The 17,270-nt window shown below is 41.9% G+C and overlaps 1 protein-coding gene across 1 annotated transcript in view; it reads right to left on the reverse strand.

The window, feature by feature from the left end:
* Positions 1-791: 791 nt before the first annotated feature.
* The window catches only part of PDXK (pyridoxal kinase), a 47,116-nt gene continuing 30,637 nt past the window's right edge, over positions 792-17,270 (reverse strand). Inside the window, exons 5-11 of the mRNA XM_066545517.1 lie at positions 16,965-17,011; positions 16,004-16,089; positions 15,107-15,152; positions 12,269-12,380; positions 11,168-11,304; positions 10,539-10,605; positions 792-9,794 (exon numbers count right to left, since the gene is read on the reverse strand). Of these exons, the coding sequence (XP_066401614.1) occupies positions 9,682-9,794; positions 10,539-10,605; positions 11,168-11,304; positions 12,269-12,380; positions 15,107-15,152; positions 16,004-16,089; positions 16,965-17,011 (608 nt within the window). The 3' untranslated portion in view covers positions 792-9,681. The remainder of the gene's footprint in view (positions 9,795-10,538; positions 10,606-11,167; positions 11,305-12,268; positions 12,381-15,106; positions 15,153-16,003; positions 16,090-16,964; positions 17,012-17,270) is intronic.

The following is a 17,270-nucleotide window of genomic DNA, read 5'->3' on the forward strand; positions in this document are numbered from 1 at the left end:
TAAGGGACAGGTTGTGACGAGGTTGCAGTTTGTGATGATGTGGTTCAGAGCCCTGCAGGGGGATTGGGGGGGATGGAAAGGACAGGAAATTTGCAGTGGGTGTTCATTACTGATGGCCCAGCATCAAGGAGTTGTTCTGTAGGCACTCAGGAGAAGTTTCTGGACCTTCATCCCTGTGGAAGATTTCAACTTCCCAGACACCACCTGGGAATATCTTTCTCCCAAGGTGACCAGGTCTTGGAAATTCCTGACTTTTGTAGGAGATAACTTCTTATTACAGACACTCAGTGAGACAAATGGCAAAGATGCCCTCCTAGACTTGCTCTTTGTGGCTAGCACAGGGCTTTTGGGGCATGTAGTGGTTTGTGGCTGCCACAGCAAAATGAAAGGGTATAAAATTTTCAGTGTAATGAGAAAAATATTCAGTGTAATGAGAAAAAAAGGACAGCAGAGTTGCTACCCTGGACTGCAGGAGAGCAAATTTTAGGCTATACAGGGAGGTGTTTTAATGGAGTACACTCAGAATCTGCTTCTGAGGGTTTAGGGAGCCCACAAGTGTAGGTCAGACTTTAGGAACCACCTTTTAGAACCACTGGAGCAGATGATTCCACTGTGGTTTGAGTCAAGCACGTGGAGCAGAAGGAACTGGCTGAACAGGGAACTCCTCATGGAGCTCAAGAGGAAAAAGAAATCATGCAAAGTCAGGTTTCAGAAGACACAAAAAGCCAAAGCTCCATTAGAGTTGAAAGAGAAACATCACCAAGGGAAAAAAAAAAAAACAGAGACCCATGTTTAGGAAAGGAAATGTATTTTATTGAAAAAAAAAATTACATTTCACTTATACACCATGAAAATACTGAGTTGTGTGTTATTTTTATAAGAAGAGGTCAAGACTTGCACAAGAAAACCACATTCTTTATTACAGCATTACTCCATGAGATGAGGCTCTGGTGGCATCTGCACTGGGTATTTTCACTAAACAGTAGAGCAGGGCTAAATGTGCTTTGGGCAAAAACCCTAAATATTGGCCTCTTCCAGGTGCTCCTGCCCATTGCAGACATGGCACTCATTTGGTCAATACTGAATTATTTCTGAATTAGAGACAAATCTCATATTTCTCTACTCACATAGTTCTAGGCAAATTCATAGCTACCCCTCCCCTCCATTTTTAACAATCTCCATTAGTTTTCCACATTCAGCCAGATAAAAGCACGTTAAAGCAGAATATGGGCTGCCAATCTCCCACCTCCCAGCAAGAAAACAACACTGAAAGGGGATGCATTGCACCAACAAACACTGACAGCAAATGGCAGGATCACTGGATGGTGCTGGATTCTCCAGGGATTCCTCCCATCACTGCAGCTCCAGCAGCAAGCCCGAGTTTCCTCCCTACTAAGGCATGAATTCACACCAAGCATGTATCAGGCATGGGCTGCACCAAATGCAGGGCAGGAGAGCCTGCAGGTGGCATCCCAATGCCATCTGTCACAGCTGTGTCCCAAGGACTGTGCTCCAGGCCAGCTGTGACAGGCTCCATCCCACCTCTGAAAGATCCCCCTGTGAACTACAGACCTCTGGGGTGGAAGATCTTATCAATCTGTCAATGAAAATTAATATAAATTCTCAGGTAACTGCCCTTATTTATTTATAGATTTATTGATGTCATTTTCTCCTTGCTTAAAGGGGGTGGGAAGGAAAAGAGCCAGACCTGGACAACTCTGACACCATTCAAGTGCTGGGAAAACAAACTGAACATTTTCTCCACCTGGGTCTCCCCATTACATTCCCTATTTAGAGCACTGATTTATTCAATGCTATTTCCTGCTCCAACAGGCACAAGCATCACACAGATCATTAAGAACAGCCACACCAATGTTTTTAGAACTATAATATTTTTGCTACACAGGGGATGGATTTGGAACACCAAACCCTGATTACTGCATCTTCAGCTCTTCTTTTAAGTGCTTTGCTCACAAAGATTTCTCTTCTTTTCCATTAACCATGCAGCTCTGCAATTAGTGCTCAGCCAGCATCTCACTGCCAGGGAGAGGCAGCTCCACTCTCCCTCCTTTTGAGCAGCTGCATTGTCCCTGACCCTTTCTAGCACGGGCACTCATCTGTTCCCAGCATGAGGAGTTTAAGGAAGCTAAAGATGAAAACTTCAGGAGTTTTGACTGCGTGAATTCCCATTGATTTTATGTCCCTTGTTATGGGGAGAGGCAAATCAGGGACAGCAGAGATGATGGGAGAGGAAAGTTAGGGCACAGTTTTGTGGTGTAGCTGAGATGGACAAGTTAGATCTACCACAGCAGCTGACAATTCTCTACTTTTCTTTTCAAAAGCACAAAAGCCAAGCCTGAATCATCTGGACAATGCACTTCCAGAGTCTCTTGGCTCTCCATGGCCTGCAGGAGAAATCTAAGGGAATTATGGAATGGCCAGGAGAGCAGGGGGCTGCACACAGGGAGCTTCTGGGTGCACAAAGAGCTGTGCTGAACCACAGCCTTGGGACAGCCCTGCCCAACAAACCCAACAGCTCCCCACCAAGCTCAGCTCAGAGAACTCCTCCACATCCCCCCCACAGGAGGATGCAGGCAAAACAGCCCCAGCGCCACCAGCACGGGGATGCTGCACCCACAGATTCCCAGGGGAGGAAAGCCAGGCACAACAAACCCCCAGCACTGCTGTTCCCTGCCACTGCCTCCCTCCCCAGCATAAATTATTCATTTCAGTGACATTTCCACTGCTAACTTAGCAAAGCAGAAGTGCTTCTTCTTTAACACATCCAGAAATCGGGAACTCTCGGGAGAAAAACTCAGGATAAATTCTCCTCTCTTTTTGCAGTGGTGATTTATTCACAGGAGTGGTGAGGATGCTGCCATGTTAAATTAAAAGGGACGTGAGTGATGCTCAATTTTGCCAAATCACCAACTGCTCTGGTAGGTAATGACATTTATCACAGGACAATGCTCCAAAAACTCCTTTATGATGCAGACCCTTGTGCTTTTTACAGAGACCCCGAAGTTCAACCAAAAAAAAAAATGAATCTGGACAGTTGTGCTTCAGCCCTGGTCTCCCAGCCATAACAAACAAAGACTCACTATGCTTAGCAAGAGGAAAAAATCCTGCTCTGGTTTTGAAGCCTGTGAGCAGCTTTGCCTTTTGACTGAATGGGATTTTATCAGTAACTCAGCTCTCCTGGAAGGTATTTATGAATTTGAATTCAGCACAAACAACTGAAATTCTTCATGCTATTACAGTTGACAAACTACAAGGAAAAAAATCTTTGTCTATTCAGCAGTGTGTGCACAGGTTTAGCACAAGCTGTGAATTAGCTTGGTCAGCTCCATACAATGGGAACAAGCCATTTTTTCCCATCTTTTTCCCATCTCTTGGCTTGTCCACGTTGCTATGAAGCACTTTTAACACCTCCCTGTCTTATTTAATTAAATAAATAAACCCATCCCCAATTTTTAACCTAACCTAGATGTATTTGAAACCCAGTGCAAAATTCCAGGCTTATGCCACAAAGCTTACCTGATTTTAAAGTGGATAAGGTAGCAATATTTAGGGTTTTCTTTTTAAACAATGGTTATCTACCATCCTATTGCCTCTCTCTACAGGGTAGAAGCCTTACTGCAGGAAGGATACAACTTGTAATGGCCAACCAGAAAAATACACAAACACTAGAAAGCCTACAGTTTCATCAGAAATTAAATCATTTGCTATTACACAGAAATTCATTGTTTTTCTGGCACAGAAGTAGTTGAATTACTACACACACCTCAAGGACAATCATTTAAGATGTGTAAACAGGTAACAGGTCCACCTAGTCAGTACAAAGCACCACACAAACTTTAAGTACATAGAAAGTTTGCTCATAAATATTTCTTTGTTTAACAATTCAGCACTAAAAAAATATTACTTAAAAAGGCATCTTTTATTAAGTTATTCAGTTTGTCCAGGGCTGGTGGGGTTGTACTATTCCTACTATATTACAGCCACCTGACTCTCTTTCCAAACCATTTTACTTCTCTGGAAGAAAAGGCTGTGTGTGGCTGGGACCCAAAGCTTCAGCACAATCTATAAAAATATAATTCTTTAAGACCTTCTGCTCACAACCTGAAGGCCTACTCAGCCAGCCCCCCAAATTCTGTTTCCCACCCCTACCACATTGCAAATAAAGCTTCAACATACACACACACACACACACACAGAGTACATAAATTATAAATAAACACTCTTCTACACACAGATTTTTTTTTTTTTCTAAACAGCAATGCAACCACGAGGGCAATAGGTAAGTGTGATTTCAGTGGTAACATATGGCACAGCCTTCTCATATTGCTGGTTTTCTCTCTCTCAATAATGTGCTGCGTTATTCACTGCTCTGCACGTTGGGGGATTTATTACCATCATTTGTGGAGGCACTGAGTCAGGAATGGGTGCACATTTAGGAGCATCCCACCTGCCTCAAAAGCAGCAAAAGCACCAAACTGGTGGCACTGGGGCTGTCACCTGGCACTGGGTTCCTGGTGAAGCAGATGGGAGTTTTCCCTGGCTGCTGAATGCCACACCACATTCCTCCCTTCTGGGAAATGCTGAGAACTGGCTGGGCTCTCCTGAAGCAGTGCCCTGACAGCAGCAGCCCTTGCTCAGGGCACATTCCTCCAGCAGCTGATTGAACCTTGGGGATGTACCTGAACTCTGCTCCTGCATGCATGTACAAACTCACTGGTTTACTCATTTATTGACGATAAAGCACTTTCAGGAGTTTCCATTTCTTTGAAAGAGCTATTTTTGGGCTGTGATGGAACATCCTGAAGCTCAGTTTCCATGGCTGACAAATGTCTCTAATGGAGGTGGTTCAGAAAGCTGCAGAACTGCTCAGCAGGCTCTCACTTACCAGGAACATGAAGAACATGTGCTTGCAGGAAGAAGAGCTCTCTGGGTATCTAATCCTGGCATTCTACAATGACTACAGCCAATAAGCCAGTAAAGCAGCAAAGGGATGTAAAAGGGATGTGCTTCCCTTTGTGAAGAAGTATTTTAGTACCAGAGTGACCAAAATTTGTAACATGTCTCAGCTTTTAAAAGCATTCCTCACCTGGACAAGAACCTTTACCTGGGAGAGGTGATTTTTTTCTCCAGTATAAAAAGGATCCAAACCTCTCCAGGACACAAATGGAATGACACAGCACTTCCTGCTCTCCTTAACCTGGATCCCTGCTCTCCTCCTCCTGCAAACCACCAGGCTGGCAGGGACACAGCTGAGTGCTGGCAGAAGCTCCTGTTCCCACATGAGGAACATTTGTTTCCCATTCTACAGCCCTGTATGCTCTACCCTACACAGTGAAGGTAAAAATTCAGCGAGTGGAGTGCAGTTAAATGCTGCACAAGGAAGAGATCTCAAAATGAGTTATGGTTCTTACTCCAAGCCCCTCTTCTCACCTTGTTTGCAGGAAAAAAGAGCACAACACAACGAGGTCCTCACACATAAAAGTAAGAGGAATGCAAGGGAGTGGTGCAGAATGCCAGAGATTTTCTTCCCATGAAACCTCTTAAAAAAATAAATTAAGACAAGGATGTTACTCACTTCCACATCCACATCTTACAGTAAGATGATTACAGGGCACAAATGTGCTCTCTTCCATTAACTACCCTTTCTCTACCCTAGGACATAACTAAGGAAACATTTAATTACATCCACTTTATTCAGCAAGACTATCAAACCATTCTTGTGCTGTTGAATTCTGAAATGATTAACATATTTAAAAATAGGATCTAAACAATTTGTGTGTGCACAGTATAATAAAGGTAGATGCTTTTATTACAATCTTCCTTGCCACATATTTTAAAATAAAATTAATCAATACAATCACCATAACAGTCTCAGACAACAAATTAACACCATCCAATCAAGACACCGTTAAGATACTCAAAAGGCAGTATGAGTAGCTGGAAACCTTGGTCCTCCAATTCTTTTGTGTAACACATGGATTATGGATTTCTCCCCATCTGAGATAAAAATCAGCACACAAACATCAACAATTCATACTGCAGGTTTCTGAAGTGTTTCTATGGAGTGTGAGCTGATTTTAGCACAATGTCTTTATGCACATCTCAATTCTCAGCATGTGGAGACTCATCCAGGCCCAGAGTAGATGGCTTTTAAACAACTTTTGGTCTCTCCTGCACAGGTGGCTCCAAAAAGGAGTGGGTGGACTTGAGCAGTGCAAATCACTCCAGGAAGAGGGGATCTGACACAAATTAACTCCAGAATGGAGCAAGAATTGTGAGGGCAGTCGAGTGGACACAGACACAGAGCATTCACCTCTCCCACAGCTCCATGTGCTGCCATGAGAAGCCTCCTGTGCCTCTGAGCTCACACAGGTGGCACTGAAGCCACCAGTCCCCAGCAGGGTCACACCTTCCATGCCCCCAGGATGGCCAGGGAAGTTTGTCCATCATTACAGACTCCATCTCTGGGCTAAAGTGCTTGTTCTCCTGCCATCAGTTAGGACCTAGGCTAGTTGAGATTAACCTTTTATCTTTAACTAAAGATTTGCAAGTGAATCAGACAATGCTGGTCAGTCTCCTCCAAGCCCCTAAATAAATAGTGGGCACTGTCTGACACTGAGACAGCTGCATGAGACAGACAGCAGGAACTCAGGAAAAGATACAGGTATAATATGCAGGAGAGGAGGGAATGGAATATTAGACAGGACTGTGCTGAGCCTTTGAATTTTGTTCTGCACATGAGCTTTGTGTAACTCTAAACAAATAAAAATGTGTACCCTGACATTCAAAAATACCTGTTAGCCTGCTGTGGCTACAAAACATTAGCTACAGAATATATTTACAGATCATTTCTGATGTTTGTTCCTGGCAAGAGATGTTAAGCCCAATTCTTCACTGAAGATATAAACCTGACCTAATTTAGACCAGGTCAGTGGGAGTTTAAAACATGAGCAGCCCTCAGGGACTCAAGCAGATGAAGCCAGCAGCCCATTGCTACAGGATCCAGCTACTGTGAAATACAACTTTTGCAAAATGAGCACGTTAGTATGAATATTCTTTTTTTTTTTTTTTAACATAGGAATGTCACAGATTCTAAGGAAGGTGTGAATTACTGAACAGATCCATTCTCTAAGAAGTGGGAAAAGATTACACCTGACAGGTATAAACTGCTCCAACAAACATATCACTTTGTATTTCATGTCAAGATCACAGCTCATCATGGTTTATAATTAAAATCTTGTTTGCAAGGTAGCTCCAAGCTTCCCAAATTCCAAGCTTCTTTATTTCAGAGAAAACAGCCCTTGCCTTTCTCTCAATCCTTTGTGAAGTCTGTTTATTCTAATGGCAAAATAAAATTGTGCTGTCTCACTTAAAGGGCATTGACCATTGTCTGTACAGGCAGGGAAGTTCAGGATGTTGATCCCTTCTTCCTAAGAGGATAGCAGGGATTATTGACTTCCACATGAAATTTTAAATTTAATTTTAAAAGATTAATAAACTCACAGTTATGTTTGGAATATGGCATGCAGCACTTGGTTAATCAATGTTAGAAACAGTTAAAATCCTTTTCATGTTCAACTGCTGAAACATATCACCAGCTACAGTATTTAAATATATTTGCTGAAAGCAAGTATCTCAAAAGAGGTAACTGTCTTCCTGGCACAGCTGCCCAAGCAAACAGCAGCTTTACCTAAAAAGGGGGGAAATATTATTATGAGTATTTTCCAGCCAATCTGGAAGTTTGTGTTGCAGGGAGAACAAAATTTAAAACTGTAGTGCTGCAAAGAAAGGTTGTTCAACGTGCTCAGAGAACCATGGAATGGCTGAGCTGGGAAGGGACCTCTGGAGATCCTCTGCTCCAACCTCTGAGCAAGCAGGGCCAAGTTCAGTCAGCATCTGAGTATCTCCAAAAACAGAGACTCCACAACCTCTCTGGGCAGCCTGTGCCAGTGTTTGATCACCTTCACAGTGAATTACATTTTCCTAATGTTTAAATGGATTTTCCTGTATTTCAGTTTGTGCTCCTGTCTATTTATCACTTCCTTGGGCACTACTGGGAAGAGCCTGGTTCCCTCTTCACTGCTTCCCATCAGACACCTGCACACACTGTCAAGGGAGGTCACATCTTTTTACAGGCTGGGTAGCAGCCATGAGCTCATATCTCTGCTATTGACTGCTGATTTTAGCAACTGTGCACAACACCAAAATTATTATTGCTAGAAAGTTATTTCATTACAGTGGTTACTAAAAACTGGCAGTAGAGTCCCATTTTGTAGATAAATTCCTGCTGATTTTTTTTCCTTAAATTCTCAAGTAACATAATTTTTTTTTCCACTTTCGATGCCAAATGCAAGAGAGGAAATCAATCAGAAGTGCAATTTCCCTTATGTAGTCTGAGACAAGTAAAGCTCCTCAACTTGATCTGGATTTAACACCACACTAGACTTTATCTTGGGACAAGCAAGAACATGGATCCCATACAGAAATCCTACACAAGTGTGAGTGTCCAATACCTGTCAGCAGAGCTGCCCTGCTGCTTTAGGATGTGGCTCTGATCCAGAGGACACTGAAATGATTAAAAATCCTGTTCTGAAGCCTTATCAAGCAGAATTGTGCATTAATAATAAAAATGATAATGTATTTCTGTAATGTCTAATTGGTGTTGCTTGCAGAGACCTTATGAAAAAGTTAACTTTTCTGTTTCACTGCATTTGGTGAACACATGTAACTGGCCAGACCTTACTAAACCAAAAATACTACTTTTGCCACACTGCTCCATTGCTGAGGCTGCCAGCAGTGCTCACTAATGTTAAGTGAAGTGCCCATGTAGTTTCTAAGTACATCCACCCATGATGAACCAACCAAGGCAGCCAACTCCAGGGTAAGAGCTGCTTTCTCTTTTGCCCTTAGTTAAAATCAAATCTGGCCTCAGAGGCCATCCTTCTAACCAGTAGTACTGAATAAAAGCATGATCTTGTTGATGAAGGTGTTTCTGGAGCAGCTTTTGGAGGAAAATCATGTGGGCACCCACGGACATGAGAAATAAGCAGCCAGAACTTGTGACAACTGAAACTGTGCAGTCGTTCATGGAGAAGAAACAGGAGCAGAGATCAGCAACATGAATGACACCTCAAGGTCACTTCAGAGTACTGAACATGCCAAACATCTTCAAAGTCCTCCTACACACGAGCAGAACTGTGTGTGTAGCTTTAACCCTGCTTAGTTTCATAGCAGCTGAGATACTGAATACCAGGGTAGGTAACCAGGTACCTCCAGGAAAAGGGAGCATGGAGCCAGCTCCATTGGCACTAGATGCCATCTTGAAATACATTTTCCAGTCAGTCAAGCATTCCATTAGCAAATTCACATCTACAGTCTTTGGCAAGGCAGGAACATTGCTCTCTTGCCCTGGGTAATCACACAGACTAAGTGAATCTGACAGACACTGGGATACCTGGGAATATGCTTCAATGCACACTAACTGTTCTGGATTTAAAACTGAGCAAGGCCAGCACATATGTTTGAGAGTGGATATCTGCCTATGCTGGGCACTATTTCATGAAAGTCAGGTTTCTGTCACAGATCTAAGGCAAATATTACAATTTACAGGAAAGAAATGAGGACATCGATACATTGTGCGTTATTGGAGACGTGGAGCCTTTATAACACGGTGGCTTTCACTATGATCTCTGGGTTTTCTATGTCCTTTTTGCTTTGGACCATTCTCAGTTCCAGCTGGGCTGAGTTTGGTTTGTTTCCTTCTCCAGCTTGCACTAAAAAGATGACATCAGAATGTCATTAAAAACAGCAGTGAAAAAGAAACAAGTTACATTGTTCTGCTACCCCACGATTTTCTCTACCTGCCTCCCTTCCCCATTCTCCCTTACTGCTCCCTGCTAAAAAGGCTTCCAAGGTGGAAAATCCAGGTCGGCACTGATTTCTTATCACCACTGTTCCACACCTCTCTCCAGGAAAGAAACACAGCTCTGCTGTTAATTAGGAAGTCACACAGACCTGCTCAGAGAACCCACAGATTTCCTTAAGAACTGAAAGATGGGAACTCCAAGGGGAGAGAAGCTGAAAAAAACAAAATCACTCCTCACATGGGCCAACACAGCCAAGAAATTGATTAGCTGATACACCCCTCTCAGTGCTAAACACACTCAGAGGGAGAGTGGGTGAGCTACACTGAAGCAGGAGCTTTTTGGCACACCAAACTCAGCAAACATCTCCTCGAGTTCTGCCAGGTTTGCAGAGCTGAGTCAGGCACAGTCAGCACGACTGTCACCCAGCACAAGCTAAACAGTGACATCTGCAGTCAGCTCTGGTCAAAAATGGCCCTGGAGGACACAGCAGGAACATGCACACAAAACTACCAAGCTCTCATTCTGTGAATTCTCTGCCTGCCTCTGCAGTGAGGGGATGCCTTTAGTCAGGAAACCCAGAAATCTCCTTGAATATTTCTTCTGATGCCAATCCAAACACACAGGAATGAGGTCTGGATGAATTTAATTTACCTTTTGCACTCTTAATGGTCCTTTGCAGAACATGCTGCATGGCTGACACAGTCTTTTCACATGCCACCTGCAACAACATATTTAGGGTTCAGTAAAACTTCAGCTACCTACTTTAATATTACTTAATTTTACTTAATATTATTTAAAAAACACTGCTATTAAGAGGAAAACATGACTGACAAAACAAACATGATGACAACTATGCAATGCAGAGTTTGGGATAATTTTTTTTTTCTTAATTCTCCCAAAACAGGTATTAGAAATTGTAACTGTATCAAGAATTCTGGGTCCTTAAGGGAAAGAAACAGAAATATGGATTTGAGAAATTATTTTCAGTGCTTATTATGAAGTGAGGATAAAAAATGTAATTGTAAACATGGATGCAGTCTGTCTCTCTAGAAAGAACAATATCTTATTTGGCAAAATTACAAAATCAAGCTAACTGAAATATGACTGTTTAATGTCCCTTTTGGCAAAAGGGAAATTCTGTGGCTTTTCCTCTGAGGTGAGGAAAAAAAAAGCCAAAGCAGAAGACAATATTTAAATAATGTCACAGATCAGAAGTTTTTAAAAAAACTCAGGAGAAACACGGTCCAAACTTGCAGAGAGATGTGTAACTTCTTCCCCACCTTCAAATTGTTTGGGTGCTTGTGTGTCCATGCCAGAAGCATAGCAGCAAACAAGTCTCCTGTTCCCACAAAGACAGCATCCACTTTGGGAGACTCCACCCGAATTCTCTGTGTTATCCTGGTACCATCTGCTTTAGCTACAACACAGATCCACAGTTAAGTGACAAACCCAGCCACTAATACAATAGCAATCACTAGAATTTAAAAAGAAATCTTCTTAAAAATCATCATCAGATTTGAATTCCTTTGCTGTTAGGAACATAAAGGAGTACTGCAATCTTTGTACCAGCTTTTTTAAAAGAACAGCCTTCCAAAACTTGGCCAGCTTGGGACAGCATTTACAACTTCTACACTGTACATACTTCATTTAAGAGGAAGGAGGGAGCTACTACCTTCATTTTTCATCCCTCATAACTGTAAGCATCAAGTGGAAACACTGTGTGAACACACAGTGAATCCTGGTGACAGCACAAAAGGGGACACAGAGAAGAAGCAGGAGGGTATTTTATAACCTATCAAGGGAGGAACAATCTGCTAACAGGAAGGACAGAGTGACTTTTCAGAAAAGCATTCAAACATGCCAAGTTCCTGTTTTACATCCTTACCACCAGGGTCAGTACCAGGGGCTGTAAGAGTCCCAAAAAACCTTGCCTAGGACATCCTCCTCCTCCTCCTCCTCTGCCTAGGGGCTGCATGAAGCTCAGGCCTGGGCATCTGAGCTATGGTGCAGATATTCCTGTGCCCAGCCCTGCTGTCCTGATGTACTTACTGAATTTTCCAGATTCATCTCAGACCTGCCTTGCCTCTGGACTGTCACTGGGACCTGTCTGCCATCACCCCCTGTCCTGCTGACCTTATTCAGGTCCCATGGGTGGGGACAGAGTCCTGCCAGGGCTAGGATCACACTCAGCTCCTGTCCTCCCTCATGGAGCAGCCCCAGTCTCACACTCCTGATATTTATTACTGCAGGACAAGGGGCTCACTAAGGAATCTGTGCTCCTTCCATGCAGATGGGCCTGATGGAATTTCTTCTTGAAGGAGTAACTGCAAGCACAGACAGGTTAGAAGAGAGCACAGGTAAGGAAGGAGCTCTTCACTTACTTTTTCTGTGGCTTCCCAGAGCAATCAGGTAGTCATTTCCTAGAGGTGCCTGTAGATCTGAGCTTGTGATCACCACAGTCTCTGGTCCCATGGCATGGAGCATATCCATTACCTTTCAGTGTGCAAAAAGGCAGGAATCAGTGACTGCAATATGTGTGGATTAAACTTTCATTCATAGTACTGAGGATTTTTAACAAACACCTAATTTTGGCATCTTTTGTAAAGAGAAAAAAGCCCCAGTCTCTATTCAAATAATCCACTTGAATTAGGGGCATTACTTTGAACTAGGGGAATCAAAACATCCACATTTAAATGTACACACTTGTTAAAATATACAAGCATTTCTGTTTGTGTTATCTTTGGATGCCCCTCTGGAAAAAATACTCTGTTTCAGCTGTGATCAGAATTTTTGCCTGCATCATGTTTTCAGAACATACTATCAAAAGAATAAGAGAATAAAATACAGACACGTGTACCTGAGCTGGTATCCTGAAGCATTTTCTAGAAAGCCAGAAACTCCAGGTCATGAAATCTTATTTAGCTACTACTTTTAGAGTTACCAAAAATTAAAAAAAGCTAAATCAGAGGCACAAGTGTGTCCATCTCAATCTTCTTTTCTCATTCTGTTTCAAACCCCAAACTACAGCTGTAAATTATATACCTTTGCAGATGTATTTCCACTCTGTGCTCCTCACTTAAACTCATTAATACTCTACTTCTGACATCACAATTGGTTGTTACAGACAGAAGTGATTTTGATTTCACAGAAAAAAGAATGACTTCAATAATGAGTTTAGTATAAAACATGGATAAAATATTAATTCTCCCAGAAGAGTTTAACTAAAAACCCTCTCAGGCTAGCGATGACTCATGAGCAGCTGAATGATAAGGATTTATTTCTGCTATTTTTTAATACTTTATTGCTTTTTTTTCTTGTCTAAGCCTCCAAGTTTCTTCAGCTGTCAGACCTCTTTGCACAGACATCAGTGGGGTTTTGGAGAAGCAGTAAATCCACCAGCACACACTGACACAATCAGTCTGTGCAGGAATAGGAAACTAAATTTCATTCCTCAGTCACAATCCAGCAGGACCCTAACCTCCACTGTCTCTAGTTGTAGGACTTAGTCCTTTCTACATTAATATTACATCATGCTTAATTTTATGTAAGAAGACACTACTGCCATCACAGGTCTTGTTAAGGAAAGGAAAGCAAGCATGAAATCATGGAAATCAATGCCAGAATTTCTACCACCTTTAAAAGGGACAAATTCCAGCATGGAGTATTGCTCAGACCCATAAATGACAGGTAGCTGGAAACACAGACAGATTAAAGTATAATATCCTCCAAACAACTTCTTTAAAAATGTTTCCATTTCTAAGTATAATTCCATCTCTTTTTTAAAGCCCATCACAAATCAGAGCTATGGTATTAATCAGTCAGAAGACTAATTGGCAAAACTGTTTAGCACAAGCAACTCAGGTTTGCAGCTGAAATATGCAAATTTAAAACTAATGGCTGCTCAGCTAAATATGTTCTTCTCAAGACTGGTTCCACTGGTGAGATGAGAAGAGAACTGAGTTGCAGGTTGCTGTTACTGGCACGAAGCACAGCTCATCATCCTCACCCAGCACAGTGGGGTAATGCAGCACTAGGGGCAGTAGAAATTCAGAGAGATGAGATTTCTGTAGCTGCTTCCTGCTGTGAAGGGATGGTGACCAACACATGTTGTTGGACATTGCTACAGCAAAAAAAACAACAAACATTTGGGCTGCAAACATAGATCCCCAGCTACTCTCCAGGGTGCCACTGCAGCTGCTGTTTGTTTAAAGATTTTGTGTTCTTTTGAAGTTCAAAACCAAACTGCAGGGAATTACATCAGTCCATTATGAAAGCCCTTGAGTAGCCAACAAAACAAAGAGCTCAGCCCTTCTCAAGACATCAATAAAAGTGTATTTCTATTTTGTCCTTCACCACCAAGCCCTACAGGTTTTCATTTTCTTCACTTTGTGTGAAAGGGCAAATCATTACACCTCCATGCAATATATTTGCAGATCATCTATCAGCTCTGTATGGCAATGACAGCAATGACAGCAGCTGTCAATGCTGTGGATTTATCTGGGAGAAGGAAGAAAAGCTGTCCTTACACTCAGCATTGCTAAATGTGGGCAGCAGAGCCCCAAACAGGTTCCTGGGGTGCCCTGGGGTTTTCACCCCAATCAAATAATATCCACAAAGTGGATTATTATATATAATATAATATAATATAATATAATATAATATAATATAATATAATATAATATAATATAATATAATATAATATAATATTTATTATATAATAACTTATTACATATATAATAAAGTAAAAATTTAATAAATATATAATAAAATATATATTATATAATAAATATTATATATAATATTTATTATATAATATACTATTATGTATTATTATACAATATATATAATATAATATTATATATAATAATCCACTCTGTGGATATTATTATATCATAATATTTATATCATATCATATTATATCATATCATATCAAATTATATTAATTTTTTTTGCCACTCCTCCTTCACTGCATAAAGCAAGTTCAGAGAGATGTACTCACTACCACTGTAATCCCTTTATCTGGAGCTCTTTTGGGAAGTTTCTTTGGAATTCTGACACTAAAACAGGAATTATTTTGTGCCTGAAGTGTACAAGGTTTAATGATAAACACATGGCAAGGACAGAGGCCAAAGTGACTCCAAGTTTGGAGGCAAAGTGCAGCACTGCAGGCAGGAATGCAGAGAGATGTCACACACCCCACCCACCCCTTGCCCACTTACCTCCAGTGCATCTTTTTCTGTGTAAATCTTCCTGCCTGTGAGTAACCTGAAAATGAAACAGACACCTTAAAAGAGCAGGAATTCTCCAGGCAGTGAATTTTTGTTTGCCCTTTCAGAGGAGGAAAGCTGGGACTGCACCAAACAGGCCAAACCCATCTGTGGCTGCATGGTCTGCTGGAGCAGACCTCAGTGTTTGAGGGCTACGTGCACAGACACACAGTGCACTCACACCAGTCCCACCCTGCCTCCTCCAGAGATCCCTGCATCACAAAAATCCCCTCACAAGTGTCTTCTCTCCCTCCTCTCCCATGTAGCTGCTGCCCTCCCTTTAGGGCACAGCCTGTGCTGCACCACCACAGATTATCTCCTGACCAAAGAGTCACAGCTGTGTAGACAGGGCAGGAGGAGACATTTAAATTCTTAGCTCCCCTGAGATGTTGCCACGGTGGTAATTCTGAATATAATTTTTTTTTTTTTTTTGGGGGGGGGAAGGAATTTGAACTGAACTATGTCAGTTCTGATATTTTGGCACATAATAAAAATTTTCATAGTTATGGGTAAGGATGGGGAAGGTACTTTTCTAACCTGTCCAAGAAACAGGCCTCTGGAGATAATAAGAAATAATAATGAAAATGAGACACTGAAGAAAACAAGAAGAACCTTTTCTTCACATAACTCCTGTATTTTTAATTGTTTTCAACATTCAGCAATTGAGGCCATCTGAAAAACACCACTTAAAACTAACAGCTGAAACTCAAAACCCAACACATACATACATACATACATAAGGCACTATATTGAGACAAATAAAATTGAGACAAATAAAATTAAGGGGCATCGCTGTTCCCTGCTTTTTTCCACAAGTTTATTTGGCTAGAAAAGGAAATAAGCACTTACTCAGCTTCAAACTGGTTAGGAGTGATTATATCTGCAACAGGTACAACTTTGTCCCTGTAGACTGGCAGGAGATCCTCGGGCACATACTGGGGAGAAAAAAACCAGTGTCAGAAGCTGTCAGCAGTGTGTGAGATGTGGGACTGCAGCTCTCCTTCCCTCAACCACCACTCCTGCTGCCACTGAGTGACCTGACAGCTCCAAGCTCTGCAACTGCAGTGGCAGAGCATCCTCCAGCTGGGGACACTGTCACCATCAGCCCTTTCTTCCCTGGAGGAGATGGGAAGCACCATTTTTAAGCAGATGAACCTAAACTGGCAGAATTAACAGGAAATGATGCCTGGGTGAGGAACTTTCAATTCTCTCTCACCAATGTGACTCAGCAGCATTAGGAAATAAATAGAGTGTCCCAGCTCACTCATCTCCTTACCTACAAACCAAAATGTTTTGTTCAAATATTTTTGATTAAAAATGAATGGTTTTCTTGTCAGTATGCAGCCTGGTATTGGCACACAGGACCTTTCTGTCACTGATCCCAGCCCAGAGCCCAGCAGCTGTCAGATCCCACATGAAATAAGTCATCTTCATTTAGGTTCAGGGCTGTGTCAATTCCCAGGATGACTGACAGTGGCAGCCAGGCTACCAGCCAGAACACAGCTCTGGAGAGATGATGAGAGAACTCCAGAGAAACAGGGATGGGGGGATATTTTCCTGTGGACAAGATCTGTTGTCTCAGGAGAGAGCCAGAAATCCCAGGGCTGGGCAGCTGTCATTCTTTCCAGATACCAATCTCATTCAAAACCAAGAAATTTAAGTACAAATTTACATGATGCTGGGACCCAAAGCCACACTTAGGTAAAGCACCTTTTTTTTTTTTGTAGTTGTTTAAAAAATAATAAATCTTTATACATCTTTATATCACAAACATTCACTACTCAGAGAATCCAAGCAGAAGAGTACTCACCATAGAGCCCTCTCCATTCCACTTGTCACCCATCACTGGATCACACACTGGAAAAAAATTAGGTTTAGAAATAGGGTGCAGTTATAAAGACCCTGGTGGGAGGGGGAAATTTTAGGTAACAGTGGTGGCTACAGAAGAGCACTGAGCACCTCAAAGCTTACACACACTCACAGCTCTTGTAGCACAGTGAAATTTGTATCTGGCGGCTGCCAGTTTTGAAAGAGTAGGTCATGTGTCTTAAAAAGTTGTCTGGAATGGTAGGATGGAGGGGAGAAAATGGGAGAAGATAACAGCTCTGAAAAGAGT

The sequence above is a fragment of the Molothrus aeneus genome, chromosome 2, assembly GCF_037042795.1.
Source record: "Molothrus aeneus isolate 106 chromosome 2, BPBGC_Maene_1.0, whole genome shotgun sequence".
Lineage (NCBI taxonomy): Eukaryota > Metazoa > Chordata > Aves > Passeriformes > Icteridae > Molothrus > Molothrus aeneus.